The following is a 12,815-nucleotide window of genomic DNA, read 5'->3' on the forward strand; positions in this document are numbered from 1 at the left end:
CGCCATTCCCAATTCCTGGTAACGCCACCAACACACAAGGTTACATTCGATTGTTTCTCTCCAAATTGGAACACAAAGATTCTACTTCACTTCCTCGTGCCTCTCCAAAAAAATAAAATCGAATCCACGTCCACCATCAAAGGGACGACAACACCCTTCAAAGAAACGTCTTCGAAACCTGATCAAGACTTATTAAAAGCACCAGTAAACAGTGGCCCACCCCCAAACAATTGTAAGGGGAGATGAGTCAGTTGGTGGAAAAGGATATCTCCCCCTGAAGCCTACACCGCCCATGAAAATCTTCCACTTCCTCGCGCAGACAGTAGGCATCCTAATCTAGGTCAAGTACTTCTGGAAGGGGTGGGGTCGGTCTCCAAGAAAGTGAGTTGCACCCCCCAAGGACAACTGGCCACAACCGAATCGACTTTGGTATAAAAACGTGAATTATGGAAGGAACAGAGCACAGTTAAGTTGTGATTCCAAAAGCCAAAGAAACAGTTTGAGATCACCACCATGATCGCTGGTCTGGTAAGTAAAGGGAAAGTTGGTTTAGGATCTGAAGGAATAATAACTTGAATCTTCAATTCTCGTAAAGAAACATGTCGCCAGACATCTTTCATTTTAAACTGTTACAGCTTATAATTTTTTACGGGTAATTTCATACTATTAAATGGAAGGGGAAAAAAGCAACTTCATTTTTTTAAAATCAGCTTTCAAGAGTTATTGTAACTGAATTAGTTTTAATAGAATATAAATTATTAAAAAAAATTAACTGTTAATTGCAGCGATTGGATTTGGACTGCTTTATCAACTAAATTGCAACGGATAGCTAAATTTTTTTAAAAAAAACTAAAGCTTTTATTTTATTTATTTATTGAAAATCAGTCGTTTATTGCCCAAATTAATCAAAGCGATTTTTCCTTTAATTTGAAACTAAAATAAATCCTCAGATCATGAGTTATATGAATTCCCAAAATAGTCCGGAATTATACATAGTGAAATTAGTTTGTATATTGCATCATTTATACATATTTATTTTGGGATATGATATAGTACTAATATTTACATTTTTATTAGAATCATCAATTTCATTTTTTTTTTTGTTATATGAAAAAATTTTTGAAAGTCAAAATATTCGATTTAACTTTTATTACATTCTAGAACTTTTTGAGCAAATGTAGTGGTATGTAACTTTTTATAACGATAAAAAAAAAAAAAAAAAAAAAAAAAAAAAAACTAGTGAGTTCAATAGCATTTTGCTAAAAATCTTCTTGTTTTTCGAAATTCTGGCACAGCAAATCTAATTTCTTGATAAATTTTTTCTTATTTTTTTTCCCAAGTTAAAATGTATAATTTAAAGGGATTCTTATAAATTATCATTGATTCAGAAATTTATGGATAATAATTAGACAATTTGTAAAACACTTAATTTTTATAGATTTGCTATAAGAAAAAATAAAATTAAAACTTTTTTTATTTTAATAATATTTGGATTTTTCTTTAAAAAAAATAGCTGCTAAAGTTAGCATAGGGAACCCGCATTTTTCTTTTTAAAGTGAGAATATAATACTTGGGGTTTTCTCAATATTTTTAACATAAAAAAATGTTTATTTACTATAAAATTCCTTAAATTTCACATGCTTTAATTATTAAATTCTGCTCTTTATCTATTCTTTTTATATTTAAAGTAATTATCAGATATGCATCAAAAATGACTATCTAATAAATATTGCATAATACAATGAATTGATATCCTTGAGAGTAACTAGCTTGAAGTTGTTATTTATGCACTTTTGTTTGCTATTTATGAACTTATCATATTGTTCAAATACATCTTCTAATCATAAAATAGAATTTTACAATGATTTTTATAACTGTTGCTTCAATGATTGATAGAGTGCTAAAAATATTTGTGCTAAACTGTTCATATATGTAAGAAGATTTCATTATTAATGCCATTGCTTTATTTATCTACTAAATTTTTTCTTCACTTTTCTAACTGTATCATTATCAGATTATATACTTTATTTATACATGTATTAAACAAGGGATGTTTCATCATATCTTCAATGGGTTGTTTAAATATAGTCATTGACTGAGTGCTGCAATTCTTTCATTTACTTGCCTTAAACCAATAAACGGATATGCACTTCATGCAGTTAGAATTTAAATCCAAAAGGTTACGAAAGTGCTCCATATAAACAATTGAAGGGATATTGTCTTGATAGACAAAACATTTCATTCTAGAACTTCTCTCCAAATGATAAGCAACTGTGTTGAGGCGGAACGTCCAATATTTCATTGAACAGTGAAGCGTTCGTCAAAGGAACAAAGGGTAACAGATTAGGTCACACAGCTTGTAGAAAAGAAGTTTCCTCTCTGGAGGCATAAGTAATGAAGCGTTCTCTGCCGACGACATTCCGTTTCTTTTATTCAGTTTATCTTTGTTTTTCGGCTTTGATAAAGACATCAAAAACGTCTTTTGAAACAGTGAAGTCACACATCCGAAGTTTTGTTTCTAATGGTTAGTTATCGAAAGTATAAATGATTGGAAAATTAGGTTCTGTAACTTCTTTGTATATTTGTTCGCTTGAATTTTTGTTTGTTTGTTTGTATTGAACCATGGAGACAATCAATGTAGGTTTCTACTGTTTGATTGTCAGAAAAAAATTCGGAACATATGTAAGAAATCTGAGAATTCTTCTATATATATTCATTTTCCTTTTTTTTAATTTGCACATACTTTTTATGAATTTCTTCGATTGTTTGGTTTTTTTTTTTTTTTGGTATTTTAATTGCTATTTCGGATTTTTTTTCTTTCGTAATTGATATTCTCAATTTATCAAAAATTGCTACAAAAAATGATAATTCCTTTTTTTTTTTTTGAAAAATTGAATGGTAGATTCATGTCAACTACTAAGGCCATTAGATAAGGAATTCTACAATTATTCGATAGTAACACTAGAAACAATATAGACCAAAATACTTTTGAAGGCGTATAAAATATTCTTCTGCATTTGCATTAATTAAGCATATTAAATATTTAGATTTCAATTAATGTATGCATGATTTTTCTCAAGCTTCATAAATGTGTTTATCAAAAAACTGTAATAAAAATATTTATATACTTAGTCACTAATAATGCTGTATTCCAATATCGAAGCACAGTTTCATTCTTAGAATTTACTGAAATGCCAATTAATTTGGTTACTAATATTTGTAAGTTTGTTGAAGAGTTTAAAGTGGAATTTGTTTTTAGAAATTTATCCTATTTTTTTCTTTTTTTCAGTTAATTTCTATAAACCTACTACGTTATAACAATTATTGTTCTAATAAATGATATTCCCTTAATTAAAAAAAAATTCCTTATTAAATATAAATAAAGAATTTTTTACTGACATTAAGTTTAATAAGGCATTTTTTTATTTTAAAAATATATAATTTTGTCTGACTATGATAATGGGAATAAATAAATAAATAAAAAGGATTTTTGTTATTTTTGATAATATGAATAAAAATGTAAAATATAATTTTAAGGAATCAAAATTCCATTGAAAATAAGTCAAGAAATATTTGTAGTTGAGTACATTTACTATGTATTTTTTTATTATTATTAATATGAAACTATTTATTACAGCACTATTTGACTTAAATATTCGATTGAATGTCACTGATTATGTACTCTCTCTCAATTTGGGCTCATACAAAAACAACAAAAATCAAGCAAAAGAACATTTTAATTTATATTTAGCTATAGAGGTCACTTAATATAAGGCCTAATTGTGAAAGGAAAAGGTTTGGAAAAAATGTAAATTTCAGTACATCGTAGTTTTAAAATATGAAGATCATAAAAGACATGATTTCCATGATAGTATAAACATTTTTAATGGCAGTCCCATAAATCATAATATAGGTATTGATTTTAAAATATTGAAATTAAAACGTTTGATTTACAGAGAAGAATATCTGAAGTTAGACACAAGGCTGCGGTGGCCTGCTGGTAAGGTCTCGGCTTGTGAGCCGTAGGGTTTCAGGTTCGAGACCCGATTCCACCGAAGAACCGTCGTGTAAGGGGGTCTGTTGCACGTTAAATCCGTTATGCCAAACGTCCTCCCGCTGGTGTGGTGTGGTGTGGAGAGGGGGAATGCCAGCTCAGGTGTCGTATTCGTCATCTGACCGCGGTTCAAAATTACGAGGTCCGTCCCAAAATAGCCCTAGTATTGCTTTACAAAGGGACGTTAATATAACTAAACTAAACTAAACTTAAGTTAGACAACTACTTATCAAATGAAGCTCAGATGCTAGGTTTGTGATATCAGAATAACCGAAACTATTTCTCAAAACAGTCTTGGTTTTTGTAATGATAAGCATATAATCAAGCAACAAGAATGCATAAATAAAAGTCCTAAAAAATATGAATCAAATCTTTTATGATACAACCTAAAATTTTGATATTTTCCTTAACTCTGAAAAACTTTTAAGTAAAATTTACTTAATGGCAACAAGACAGTAATGAAAATTCTTCTTTTCTTGCTATAAAAACAAAAATTTTGAGAGCAAACAAATTTTTGATAAAATCGTCTGAATCGGAGAAAAAAAATTAACTAAAATGACTTCCATAGAGGTCGACACTAAAATCAAAAGATGAAATCAGTCTCAATAAACAAATCGCCTTTCTAGACACGCAAGTAATCTCAAAACGGGGTGAAGAACGGATTAACGCGAAGGTTAACCCACCCAGGAAGTAGGCATAACGAACCGCAGAAAATCTTAATGAATTATGAAAGAAGCGAAGGTGTTTTTTCATCACGGTTTTCATTTCTCCAAATGAAGGAAAAGCTATTCGAAACAAAAAGTGTATATCAACAAATCTGAACAAGTTCCACGATCTCCGTTGTGTTTACTTGTTGTCTGACCTAAATGACTTCCGAGACCTGATACCGACTGAACGCCTTCCCACATAACGGTAATCATTATCGTAATTTCTATAAAGTATTATGCAGTGAGGGAAAAAAAGTGCGTCAAAAAGATACGGATCTGCCTTGCTCAATGAAGGACAAACTCAGACGCGGGAAAAAGTGAGGTGTGGTTTGTTATGTCCTTTAATAAAAGCATAAAAGGTCGAAGCAGGTGAGATCGTTACGGAAGTTGTGATGGCCTTCGAAATCCAGAATTTAACATGATTAAAAAAAGAGAGATTTTTTTTTAAATAGAAAATAAACCGGTCTTTAATATATCTGAAAAGTAAATCAATCAAACTTTAGATGCTGTTTAAAGTGCATAATTAATTTTTTACTGTTCTTATTTCTTTTGTGTCGCTAGATATTATGCAGTACCAATTCACATAATGAATGACACTTTTCCAATGCAGTTCTCGGTTTGCTTTATTTGTAAATCAAAAAGAGATTTCATTCAAATACTAAATAATGGCGATGTTTGCCTTTTTATCTAAAGCCATTGTTTTATAATGTAGCTCTACTTTCATGTCCCAATCAAGGCCTACATTGTTTATTTTCTAACTGTAAATAGAGATGAAGTTTATTCATAGCCTATTTCCTGTTTAATATTCCTGAAGGATTTCTGTCCAATGATATTGAAATTGCATTAGCATCTAATTGGAATATTTATTTTTGCCGATGTTGTAGGGCAAGATTTTTGTCATTCTTTGTCTGTTGGGGAAAACATCTACCCATCTTTAAAAGATATAAATCTACAATATGACATTTTCAGTTTTTCGCTTTTTTTTTTTTTTTTTGATAACAGTATCAGAATAAAATTTTCCTCTAGAAATGATATCGAAAATAGATTGAAGAATACAATTTTATTTTATGAATGTGTAATTTTTTTTTCTGTAACACTGAGTTGTTGAAAGAGACAATCCATTATTAATGTTTTAATTTTAATTATATTTTTCAATTTTATGCCTTCTAGCGTGTAATATCTTTTAAACAATTGAGTTATTTTATCCCTAATTAGAAGGCTTGTGGTTTTTAACATTTGATATTTACAAGTTTACATGTTACAAATTTTTCAGAAGCTAATATCATATTTTGATAACTCTTTTATTAAATATTCAAAAATAAAATATAAATTATTTGATTAATTATTTTTAATTTGTTAAGTTTTGGTAAATATAATTTAGTTAATATAAAACGGATATTGTCACTAAGTTGAAATAAGGAAAAGAAATTCAGTCAAGTATAAAATAAGGTTTCACTGATGTCAGATCTGATTTATCATTGAATTCTGACAGCTTTCAAATCATGTATGGATTATTTTTGATAACCTTCTTAGAAAAATCGTGTCGTAATTCCATACATTTAAAACAACAATGAGTTTAGTTGTAATTCTTTTATCTTTTGATAAGAAATGTCATTCTTTCTAGATTTCTTAAATTTAAAAGATATACTTGTATCAAACTCAAAGAAGATTTGGGATTATTTTAAGTTTCACTTTAAATCTTTTGTATATTGAAATACCTCGTGATAACTGACTTTAGTATTTTTGTATTGCGAAACAAATGTGTGAGATCGGAAAGATAGCAAAACTCTTAAGATTTTAAGATTTGAATCTTGGTCTCTTGTTGGACTTATAGAAAAAGAAAATATTTTGCTTTTTATTTACAATAAGAAAGCTTTCCCATAAATTACTTCTATTGGAAAATATCTTCACCATTACTAATTATATTTAATATTTCCGCCATTATCTATTCACATTTTACACATTGCTATGACTTACTTCAAAAAAAATATTTTTGAGCAAAAAATTGCCAGAGATAACTAATAATTTTTGTAGCTACAAATAAAGTTATAAATTGTTGAATAACTTCTTTATTTACTTTCGTTTTTCTGGCTTGAAATATCATATAAAGAAAATAAAAAAAAATGTTATTGATTTTTTTTGAGTGTCAAGTTTGCTTGACTTTTTTTTTATTTGCTCGTAAGTTTCTTCCGATTAAAAAAAATCATAAATTCCCTCTAAGTAATAAAAATTCTTTAATTATCTTAAGTATGCATATAGGCACAAAAAAACAAATAGTCAATGAAATTATTATCAAAATAATCAATAAAAAGTTAATTGAATAATGCGTATAATAAAAAAAAATAGAAATACGACTGAAATGCATTTGATTTCTGAATTTTAATTATCTATATGTCTAAACAAACCAAGAAGCAATATTTTCATTATTGTGTCTGTGGATTAGATTTATATATAGCCAACTTTTCTCTATAATGAATACCTTATGCAATTAGTTTACTCTGAAATAAAATAACATGATGACATTTATAAGCAACCATATATTTCTTTTGCAGATATTCTCTCTTGTGGCCTCTTGTGCCCTAGCTGCTCCTTATGCAGCCCTCCACTCTGGAGTAGGAATTTTGGGACCTGCCTATGCTGCCCCAGTAGTGGGAGCCCATGTAGCAGCGCCTGAACACACTCTGTCTTACACTGCAACCAACGTGGATGGTCCTACTGGTGCTATCAAACAACAAACTGCTGTTGGCAAGGACCACCTTGGCGGTCACATCATCAGACACTCCGCACAAGCCACCAATGTCGATCCCCATTCAGGACAATCTGATGTCAAGACTGACGAACATGAATTCCACATCAACCCCTACATAGGACAAGCTGCAGTTCACACTAGCAGCGCTCAAGGATCTCTCAATCCAACCGTTGGTGAGTTTAAATATCAGTACAGAAATTGATCTGATTCATTGCATTATATTTCTATACATTTACGAAAACTCTTAAACTAATGCAATAATAAGTTTTAATGTTAATGATGATTAATGTTTTGTTATAGTACCCTCATCTTTCTTTTCTCATTGACACTACTAACATTTATAATTTCAGGCAGTAATGTATAGAGAACTGCTGCATTTGCAATCGAGGTTTTTAAATTTTTAAAGGACAATAAGAAAAATATATTCTTATGAATTGTCATATAATTTCATAAAGTCAGATTAATCGTACGAGTCATTTCATCTCGTAGAGACAATTACAATTCTTGATCAAGAATTTTAAATTTTATTTGCAGCAAATGTTTTTTTCGATAATCCTACGGGATCTAATTTATTCGACAGCAATAATTATCAATTAATCAGGAAATCCACAAATTATGAAAATAAGGTTCAGAAAAAACATTTACTACAGATGTAGTTACTTAATTTATATTTATTCTATGATAATTCTTATTTTATAAATGTTCTTTTCATTTTCCTTTATAATGTACAGGATATGCATACAAAATTTGAGATTAGGATTATTGGAAAACATTTGTTTGAAATTTATCCATGAATTATTCGTAATCTTACATTATTCCTAAATTAATTAAACACAATATCTCCTAATGTCTCTATCTCACTGCAAAAATGGAAAAATTTGTAGTTTCGGGTTCAAAATTTCATTTTTTTAAAAAGTTTTATTAAACGTCTTTTGTACAATCCTCGTATTTTAGTTGAAGAATGCCTTTATGATTTAATCACCGCACGTACCATAATTTCAAAAAATTTCAACTACCTTAATTTTCTTTCCTATTTATATTAAGTGTTCGTATCTCTTTCCTTTTAAGCTAGAAATGGTTTCGAAGTTTTCACACCAAAGAATTCAAAAGCTTATAATTGGGAAGCTTGCTTTCAGTGACTTATTATAGCATTTTAAATATAACCTTTTTCTTTTTTTCACTTTCAATAAGGCCGTTTTTTATTGACGAAATGGTCTGATGCAAGAATAATAATTCTGCATGAAAAGCGCAAAATCAGATTTAAAAGTCGAATGTAATTCTTTTAACTTGGATTCTTAAAATTAAAATCTTGCTCATACGGAAATCTGTTGAATGTATTTGCATACTTAACATTTATATTTTTCTTTATTTATATTTAAACCCAAACTATTAAAAGCTTGCAACTTCAATGACTTTGAGTGACTTATTCTAGGAAGACTGACCGTATGTATTAGAAACGTACCATTCTCTATTTTAATCTTTTTTTTCCTACCATTTCAAGGCAAGGCTGTTTTTGCTCAAAAGACGCATGAGGCCGCCATCGCACCTGGACATGCTTCTCTCGCCGATACTGCTGATACAGCTGCCGTTTCTCCTCATGGCACTGCTGCCAGCCAAGACGTCAACGCAGCCAGGACAGACATCGTCCACGACGGAATTGCCAAGAACGCTCACAATTCCCACAAGAGCTACATCAATATCAACGGTAATAAAAAACTAGATACTATTTACTGAAACAATTCACTTCTTCCATGCATACTATAGCTAACGAACATCTTAATGCTACAAATTAATATCTTAGCATCAATTTTATAATTATCTTATTTACAGGAGTTGGAGGTGCTGCTAAGGCTGCAGAAACCAACCACAGAAGCTTCGATGGACCCGGATATGGCAACCTCCACTACGACAGCCAGGCAGCTGACCAAGCCTACGATGCCTTAGGACATGCCTCTGCCAACGAAGCTGGTTACAAACTTGACCAGGCCTATGATGCCAGAGTCAACCTTGGCGCAAGCAACGAAGTTTCTTACAGCCGAAATGCCGGACATGATCCTTTTGGAAACTATGCATCTGTTACCCAGTCCAGACAAGCTACCCAAGGAGGTCAGTTGGTACCAGTTGTTGCTGAGCAACCAGCCGTCTACATCAGCCAACCAACAGTCGTAAAGTCTGCACCAGTTGTCTACAGCGAGCCTGAATCTTACATCGTATCTAAGGAAGCTCCAGTTGCCTATCAGAAACAGGCTGCTTTTGTCTACAGTGAGCCTGCACCAGTAGTCTCTTACCAGCAGCATTCTTCCCTCGCCTATGAGCCATCAGTTGTTTACAAGCAACCTGTTGTCTATGGCGGTCATGGTTATTACCGACACGGGTACTAAATACCCACTATCCAATGTTAACAACATGGAAACAGAGGTTGATTTATCAACGGGTACCGGAATGTCTATTAATAGATAGGCTTTGGAAACATGAAACATCTGAGTGCTGTAACTCTTTAACTATTCGTAAGTAATAACGGCTAAAAGAGCATGAATAATGCAAAAATTAGAGAAACACAATAAAAAAAATTATATTATTTTCCATTTTCATTTAGAAAGATAATTTTATTGATCCTAAATAAGAAACAATAATTATTTGATTTGTAAAATTACTTGATAATACAACTTGAATATTGTTATATAAATCCACACCGTGTTTTGATGCCAATAATGACTTTTAAAAATTACATATTTGATTTTAAATTATGCTAACAAATTATAATAATAAAGAAAAAGCAATTCTAATTAATAGAAGGATTTCATTTCTAAAAAGCTTTTCAAAGCCAGTTTTATTGCTTTCGCATATTTACATTCATTGTGCAAGAGACATTCTATTGCTCCCGTGATGAGACCAACTTCCTATTTATAAGTATGTGTTTTTAAGTTCCGTGTCTCTCATATTTGTATGGAATTGAAAATATATGTGTTCCACTAAAAGTTACTACCTATGTTTGGATTTTGCTGTTACTGCAATTTAATGAGAATTAAATATTTTCTGTAATAAAGAGTTCAAAATGAAATTTGTTTATTTTTTTCTGAAAAGTATCTTCTATTGCATCTTGATACATGTACCTATAATAGCAACAATTCTATACAGTTAATTTTATTCTTTATACAAGTTGTGGTAGAATATTTTGTGTAATAAAAAAATTATTTAAACATTTATTAGCAAAAAAATTAGTTAGAAATGAGCATTCAGATGTTCTAAAATCAGACAACCAGCAGAATCAAATCGAAATTAAAATAAAATTGAATTATAGAATTTAAAATAAATACAATTAGAAGTGATACGATTAATTTCAAGTAATGTTATAAATTTTAAATCATAAAAAATGAGGAGCAAACAATATTTAAAAAAAATATAAAGTAAGCAACAGACGATTTCTTAAAATTAAAATAATTACATTTTTTTAAGTTTTTAGTTATACAAAGAATTACCATACTATAATAATATAAAACGCAAACAACATTTAACTCGAAATATTTATTAATTGTTTTTTTTTTCTTTTAGGCCGTGAATTTTTAAACGTTATATCAATAAGTAAAATTTTTTTTTTCTTTTTTGTGCGTGCGTGCGTGTATACAAGGGAAAAATAAAATAAAAGTGTCCCTATAGTGCTAATTCCTACAAAACATCAAGTATCATCCACGCTGAAATGGTTTCTACATTTCGGTGGTGTTTTTATTTTAGCAGAAAATATTTTCCGGGATTTTTGAATTATAAAAGAGGCATTTCAATCAATTTTTTTAGAATCTTAATACACATATGAAATTTACATAAATCTGAAAATCTTAAATGTTTTATTACTTATAGAAATCTTAGCCATTGAATAGTTTTTCAAAATTTGTTTAAAAATATTATAAAATATAAAGGTTGTTATGGTGAAAGTTTCGTAGCAATTAAATAAACAGTTAATTTTTAATTAATTAAAAATTATATTTTCATTGAACACAAGCAATTATTGCACAAGAAAACAAAATAGATGCATAAAGAATTTGGTCAGTAAACTGAATTTTGAGCATTCCAATAATTATAGGAGGGAAAAAGGTATTTAAATAACATTCATTCTACTTTATTGATATTAAAAAATGTTTCTTTAACTAGAAAATTGTTTTGGAACACTATGTTACCTAAAAATGATGTAAAACATGATTACTTACTTTCAACGACCGAAAGAAACTGAAATTCACATTTGCAGATGATTGCCTTTATATTCCAAGGTACAAACATATACCTACATTGCAACTAATAATGCTTAACTAAATGTTGTATTACTTTTTAAAAATTATTATAATACTACACGATATACCTGCAATTTCTCATGATTAAAATTTATCATATCTAATACTTTTAAAATAATAACTACTACTGTGAATAATATTATTATGCATAAAAATTATATATCGTCTGAAATATTTTTAATTAAAACCAGAATATCAGCAGAACCAGATGATTTTTAGAAGCAGACGATAGCTAATTTTATTTATAAATTACAAATATTTATGCATATCGCTCCAAATCTTGCTCACAAATATTGAATTATAAAAAAGGTCCTAATGAATGTTTTAAGATAATTGGATGAATGGTAAATTTTCTTTAATAAAAAATATGAAAAACCACATCAATAATTTTCCCTATTATGAATTAAGTGAATTTTAACTTTTCTGTCTCTTTGCTGGATATTTGGTTGAAACTTATGGACCAGACCACTAACTTTTCTCATTCTTAGTATTCTTCCAGACTTCTGGAAATGTATTTTGGCAACAGATCTTAGTATATATTTTTATTCTTCAAGAATAAATAATATTACTTAAAACTTAAATCTATGAAACACTAACATACATTGCATAGAAATCGCTTTCATTACATATTGTCAAAATACACATGTCGAATCAAATATAAACAAATGTCAGTAGGAACGTTTCAGATTATTTCACTGAAAGTTTTTACGATTGCACTTAATTCACCAGTTAATTATTGAAGCTGAAAAATATTATTAGAAATGATCTGGATAAGTTTTACTAAAAACTCTACTCGCTCAAAAGAAAATTTTTAATCTCTATGAGTAATCAACAGAAATAGATGACCATGTCTTCCAAAACTCAATGTCACAAAAATGGTTTTTGTACATTTAAAACTAAAATTATTTTTTTAATGATGTCAAGTTTACTCAGTCAGTTTTCTTTACTTTGAATAAATGTTTGAAATGTTATATACAATTTGTAACAATTTTAATTGAAATTTAAACTTATCCATCAATACT

At 29.4% G+C, this 12,815-nt stretch overlaps 1 protein-coding gene across 1 annotated transcript; it reads left to right on the plus strand.

Annotated features, from left to right (window-relative positions):
* Nucleotides 1–274: 274 nt before the first annotated feature.
* LOC129965983 (uncharacterized) lies at nucleotides 275–10,571 on the plus strand. The gene is made up of 4 exons (XM_056080306.1): nucleotides 275–528; nucleotides 7,314–7,683; nucleotides 9,012–9,215; nucleotides 9,341–10,571. Exons 1-4 carry the CDS (start codon nucleotides 514–516, stop codon nucleotides 9,889–9,891), a joined length of 1,140 nt encoding a protein of 379 aa, XP_055936281.1. The 5' UTR covers nucleotides 275–513; the 3' UTR covers nucleotides 9,892–10,571.
* The last annotated feature ends 2,244 nt before the right edge of the window (nucleotides 10,572–12,815 follow it).

The sequence above is a fragment of the Argiope bruennichi genome, chromosome 4, assembly GCF_947563725.1.
Source record: "Argiope bruennichi chromosome 4, qqArgBrue1.1, whole genome shotgun sequence".
NCBI classification, from domain to species: domain Eukaryota; kingdom Metazoa; phylum Arthropoda; class Arachnida; order Araneae; family Araneidae; genus Argiope; species Argiope bruennichi.

Coding starts and splice junctions, on each gene's coding strand:
- LOC129965983 (XM_056080306.1), top strand. Junction 7,684..9,011: donor ATCTCTCAATCCAACCGTTG/GTGAGTTTAAAT, acceptor TACCATTTCAAG/GCAAGGCTGTTTTTGCTCAA. Junction 9,216..9,340: donor GAGCTACATCAATATCAACG/GTAATAAAAAAC, acceptor TCTTATTTACAG/GAGTTGGAGGTGCTGCTAAG.